The following is a 6,204-nucleotide window of genomic DNA, read 5'->3' as shown; positions in this document are numbered from 1 at the left end:
TTTTGCCAGTCTCCCCAGGTCCCTCCATGCACACCCCGCCCTGGGGGGAGTCCCCCCCACCCCCGTGACGCTCCAGACCTCCCTCGCCTCCTCCATGGACCTCTTCAGCTCCAGACCCGGGTGAGTCAGACGGCCAGCAGAACCCTGGTTCCGGCTGAACCAAGAACATTTCTCAGTTCCATGCTTTTATTTTTCTCTCCCAGTCTCCCTCCGGGGCCGGCCGGCAACCAATCAGGGTTGCCCGTCCCCGCCTACCAGCCAATCTCCATTCACGGAACTTTGCCTCGACGCAAGAGAGGCGGGGCCAACACCCCCCACGGTAACTACACCTGGGAATCCAGAGCCAATCAAACGCAGCAGATATTGTGCGGGACGTTGCCGCCGCCTCCCGGACACGCCCATCAACCCATGACCTCGCCGCTGGGTAAAAACAGCAGCGACGACTTCCGTGGTCGCAGGTGAGCGCTTTTTAAACGTAAATGCAAAGTTCATCCTGACACGAAGAACCGATAAACGTAAACAGGAAGTGACGCAATGTTTGACCGTTTCCTTTTCCTGAAAACCTTTACGAAGCGCGTTTCAATGCAAGGCGAGCATGAAAAGATGAAATTCTTCCTGCCTGAGTCTGTCAAGATTCCTGAAGGGGTTAAATGTTTGGCTCGACTTCAGAGGGAACACACGCACACACACACACACACGCACTCACACACACACACACTCACCCCTCATCGTGTCTTCCTACCTTTATATCTCTGGTGTAGAGTTACAACAGACTGTATCTGATGCAGCCAGCTTTGTGTGTGTGTGTGTGTGTGTGCGTGTGTGCATGTGTGCGTGTTGCCCCCAGCAGCTGGGTTACCTTTGTGGGTCAGGGTGTGGCAGGACAGATCACAGATTACTGGGGGGCTCTTCGTCTGCTCCTCTTCATCTCAGCGGGACAGTTTGTCCGGGTCAAATCCAAAACTTTCCTTCCGAACTCCTCGGAATGTCACAGCCAGTCAGTCTTGACTTTCCAGCGCGGCTGCTGAAGGCTGACCTGTGACCCCGGACCCCTTTTGTTGCACAAGGTCAGGGGGGGGGTCAGGAGACGGACGGCGGCCACAGCAGAGTTGAAAGGAGAAAAGACACGTGCAACTTTTCTGCTCCTTTAGATAAATTCAACAAAATCCATCCGAGATTCTGAGATGAAAATCTGCCGTGCGTGAAGCGAGGACTAAAGCTAGCTTTAGCTTCATTTATTTTATATTCTAGATGCTGCAAAAAGGCTCTTCTGTGGAATAAAAGATGCGCCAATGGGAAACACTGCCCCCTGCAGGCTGTCTGCAGACGCCGCATGCGTTCCCACTGTCGCTGTGTCACTCTCTCCCACATGCACAAATACGCAGTAAGCTCAAAAGCACAACGGTAGCCAGAAAAAGACTGCGGCGAGCCCCGCCTCCTGCTGGTTCTGTCCTCGCTTTTCTGTCTCTGGTCAGTTTGGCGGTTTGGAGGAGCAGAAGAAGCCCGTTTCTGATGCTGCTTCAGCAACACGGGCAGAAACAGCCGCGCTGGCTGCGGTCAGCAGCTCGGAATGTGCGGCCTTCGGCCTTCTCGCTTTGACGGCGCTTTGTGTCCGTTATTTTGGGACTTCTGGTCGGGAGCGGTAAACGTTATCAGGGAAGAATGAGGGTTGAAAAGTAACAGCCATGAAGATGTGAGGAGGAGAGCATCGCTCGTGTCTTGTTTTCATGAGCGGACGTGTTGACCTTTGACCTCTCCGCGCTTTGAAGGGGTTACCCCTCTGTAGACGCGCATTCTGCCCCAGGAGGGTTTTTTTTTATGGGTGTTGTCTGGTATGTGAGGATTCTCATCGCTCCCCACCTCAGCCTCGAGAGCCCAGCTGGGGTTTACGAGGAGCAGGTGGTTGCCGTGGTGACGTCTCGGGGGCCGATCGGAGTTCCATCCGACCGCCAACTCCTCCGAAGCGGAGCTCACGACAACGGCGAGCGCTGGACGTCGAGCCAAACTGATTTCGGAGATGTTCTGTGTTCTCCTCCTCCATTCTCCTCAGTTGCCATAGCGATCTCCATCCTGCGACCCTGAGGGCCCCCGCCTCCTCTGAACGGTGACGGAGTGAATGGAGACTTCTGTCGGGTTGCACAACTAAATCTCATTATTTATGGCCGTATTAAACTCGGAGGGCTTAAAGCTAAACATGCTAATGTTCCCGTGGGAACAGCAGCACCGGCTTAGGGGATTTAAACTACCAACCTTGAAAACGCAGTCTTGGATTTGGGCTAATTGCCTCTTTCACTGGGGTTTATGCCTCAAGTAGGGAGCGATGCTAAGCTACGCTAATAAACTGAAGTATCAGCATGAAAGGAACGATTTGCACGTTTTAGCTACAGTTCAGTCCGGAGACTGTTGGTGGACGAAACAAGCGCACCTCCGCCAAGGTAACATGTCTGAAAAAATGTTGTGTGTGTGTGTGTGTGTGCGTGTGTGTGTGTGTGTGCGTGTGTGTGTGTGTGTGTGCTCTGACCTCTCTGGGAATTTGTCAGTGGACTCAGAAAGGCAGGCGTGATGTGTGTTATGGTGGGGGAGGAGAGAGAGAGGGAGGGGGGGGGGCAGAGAGAGAGCGAGAGAGAGGGAGGGAGGGAGGGAGAGAGAGAGAGAGAGAGAGAGAGAGAGAGAGGGACCGTCTTATTTCAGGCAGCTCAACCATCATATTTCTGTCAGAGGAACTCGGAACGCTGAATTTCTGCGGCTGCTCCCGTTCGGTTTGGCTTTCTGCTAACGTGGATCCTCATCTGGATCAGAACCTTGAATTGGCTTTCTGCTAACGTGGATCCTCATCTGGATCAGAACCTTGAATTGGCTTTCTGCTAACGTGGATCCTCATCTGGATCAGAACCTTGAATTGGCTTTCTGCTAACGTGGATCCTCATCTGGATCAGAACCTTGAATTGGCTTTCTGCTAACGTGGATCCTCATCTGGATCAGAACCTTGAATTGGCTTTCTGCTAATGTGGATCCTCATCTGGATCAGAACCTTGAATTGGCTTTCTGCTAACGTGGATCCTCATCTGGATCAGAACCTTTAATTGGCTTTCTGCTAATGTGGATCCTCATCTGGATCAGAACCTTGAATTGGCTTTCTGCTAATGTGGATCCTCATCTGGATCAGAACCTTGAATTGGCTTTCTGCTAACGTGGATCCTCATCTGGATCAGAACCTTGAATTGGCTTTCTGCTAATGTGGATCCTCATCTGGATCAGAACCTTGAATTGGCTTTCTGCTAACGTGGATCCTCATCTGGATCAGAACCTTTAATTGGCTTTCTGCTAACGTGGATCCTCATCTGGATCAGAACCTTGAATTGGCTTTCTGCTAACGTGGATCCTCATCTGGATCAGAACCTTTAAACCTCCACTGGACAGAACCAAGCAGAAGAAGACGCAGCATCAGCACCGTCCCCACCGGATCATTTGAGGTCGTCGCGCCCCTCCCTCGGGGACCCGCTCGAGAGATGCGTTCCCTAAACAGAACCTTGTCTCTGTCTGTGTTCCCCAGGGAACCCGCTGCCAGCCCGGACGCCACCGTGGACTACGTGAAGGTAGGAACAACGAGCCGATTTCCTGCCTTTGATGTCGGGATTACGTGTTTAGCTAGTTTCATCTGGATATTCCTTTCCTTCCTGATGTTGACGTCGAGACACAAACAGAACATTCGGTTGAGCTTCCGGAGCCGCCGGATGTGATACGAGATGTTTTAACCCTCTGGGATCCAGAACCAGGGTGTTAACATCACATAAGTAGTCTCTCTCTCTCTCTCTCTCTCTCTCCATCCATCAGTCGCTTTCCTTTCTCATCCATCGCTCCATTAGCTTGAACATTTTTTGGATGCTGCCACCTCGGTCTGAAAAGCAAACTCCGTTGTTCCCACGAAAACCACACACACACACACACACACACACACACTGGATGCATGCACAAACAGCTTTTGTGTGCATTTCTTTGGTCAAATTAGCATTGTGACAAATGTCAACAGGGCGTGTGTGCTGACGGCCGGGCGCTCCAGCTGTGTGTGCGTTTCCACCGTGGAATGGCGTCCGGTGTTTCCACACGCATTTAAGATTTAAATATGAAATGATTCATTGTACGAGAAGAGGAAATGAAAATGAAGCCCCCCCCCCCCATTTACTGCTGCAGCATCTCCCAACCTTTTAAAGCTTGGTGATGATGATGATGAATATATTTATTCAAGTACAGTCACACAGTAGCATGTATTACAGTACAAATAAAGTCAAACATCCTGTCTAAGAGGAGCATTTCTAAAAAGCCCTTGCGGTCTTGTTTCCGTTGAAAGTCCTTCGTACACAAATCATCCACAATTAACAATACAAATTTAACGATACAAATAAAAATAAAAACAATATTCAATAAATATTGAATATTCTGATAAATAGAATCAGGATATTCACACTTCCCTGCGCGCGCGCACACACACACACACACACACTCACTCTAAGGATCGCTGTGTTGTTAATACGGTTCTTACTTCATGACTTGTACACAGTCTTGGTCCCCGGGGGATGAACCCGAATGTTCATCGTTTCTTATAGAGTCTAAATCTTTCTCACAGACACACACTTTCTCACAAACACACACTTTCTCACAGACACACACTTTCTCACAAACACACACTTTCCCCTCCGTCCGACCGGAATAGACAGCGGCTCCGTGTTTTTCCAGGACATTCCTGGAGAGACGGCTGCGTGTATTTTAAGGTGCACTTTTAGACGAGCCGGTGATTTGGGGCCGCTGCGGCCACACGACTGTGCGTGTGTAACCGTGTTTGTTGCTCCGTGGTGCCTCGGGGGGGGGGGGGGGGGGGGGGGGTTCTGCGTGGAGTTCCTTTGTGGATCCTCAGAGAGTTCCTGCTGTAATTAGAGGCCCCTGCGCACGCACGCACACACGCGCGCGCGCGCGCATGAGAACTGGCGGGGGGGGGGGGGGGGGCATGCGAGGGAGCATCTCGCTGGGTGAGCTGCAGGAGAACGACAGGAGGAGACGGAGGGACGGAGGAGGAGGATGAGGATGAGGAGAGGATGAGGATGAGGAGAGGATGAGGATGAGGAAAGGATGAGGATGAGGAGAGGAGAGGATGGTGGAACCCGGACCCACTCCAGTCGGTGAAACTTGTTTAACTGAGGTTGAAGACTTTCCCCGGACGCTGTTGATGTTTTGATGCGTCGTCACGGTAACCGGAGGTTGGATTCTACGGTTCAGGATGTCGGAGCGATGCGACCTGAAGACTCTGTGCTGCTTCTACCGCCGGAAGGTGAGCGCAACGGGAGCGTGCGCGTGTGCGTGCGCGTGCGTGCGTGTGCGTGTGCGTGTGTGCGTGTGCGTGTGCGTGCGTGTAAGCGCGCGTGTGCGCGTGCGTGTGCGCGTGCGTGTGCGCGTGCGTGTAAGCGCGCGTGTAAGCGCGCGTGCTTTGGTGCAACATTTTTTGGTCCCTTGTTTTGCATTTGTCTTTCTGCTGGACTCGCCTTTGTTTGTTTGTTTGTTTGTTTGTTGTTGTTTACGTTTGAGGCGGGTTTTATTCTAAAGGATGAACCTCAGATTGAAAGAAGGAAAAACAATCTAAAAAGTGAAATCTAATCACGCTGACGGGTCCTCCTCTTTCCACGGGACACTGGGCTCTTATTACACAGACCAGGCAGTGTGTGTGTGTGTGTGTGTGTGTGTGTGTGTGTGTGTGAGGGCATCGTCCTCATGAGGTTGATAAATGACTCACTTGTGGTCGTTTGTCTTCTTTATGACGTCAGTGAAATGGACCGGCGCCATTAACTTGATTGGACGGAGGTGATGCAGGCCACACCTCCTCCGTGGGTCACCTGGGAGGAGGTCAGCCCCGCCTCCCCGGGGGTGACATTTACATCTCCTGTGGAGGAGCAGAAAGGATATCGTATCAATAAATCGGAGCCCAATCCGGTCAGTCGGGTGTGAAGGACGCGATTAGTCATCAAATCTATTTCGGTAGGTCGTCGCGGAAACGGCGGTAAATCCAAACATCGTTCAAAACTCGCTCTTAAATGTTTAGAACAAAAGGAAATCAGAAAATGTGAATGCAAGCACCGAGCTCTGCTTTCAGTCTCCGAGACGAGACACTAACGATGCCCCCCCGCCCCCCCCCCGCCCCCCCAGATGGGATCTAAA

The 6,204-nt window shown here is 51.8% G+C and overlaps 1 protein-coding gene across 1 annotated transcript in view; it reads left to right on the top strand.

Moving 5' to 3' along the window:
- Nucleotide 1: 1 nt before the first annotated feature.
- The window catches only part of bcar3 (BCAR3 adaptor protein, NSP family member), a gene marked incomplete at its 5' end in the record, with an annotated part of 15,161 nt that continues 8,958 nt past the window's right edge, over nt 2–6,204 (top strand). Inside the window, 3 exons of the mRNA XM_068743443.1 lie at nt 2–120; nt 204–458; nt 3,554–3,596. Coding sequence (XP_068599544.1) covers nt 2–120; nt 204–458; nt 3,554–3,596 — 417 coding nt within the window. The remainder of the gene's footprint in view (nt 121–203; nt 459–3,553; nt 3,597–6,204) is intronic.

Source organism: Brachionichthys hirsutus, chromosome 9 (genome assembly GCF_040956055.1).
Source record: "Brachionichthys hirsutus isolate HB-005 chromosome 9, CSIRO-AGI_Bhir_v1, whole genome shotgun sequence".
Classification (NCBI taxonomy): Eukaryota; Metazoa; Chordata; class Actinopteri; order Lophiiformes; family Brachionichthyidae; genus Brachionichthys; species Brachionichthys hirsutus.
The sequence above is the reverse complement of the archived record's forward strand: the minus strand, read 5'-3'. Positions and strand labels throughout refer to the sequence as shown.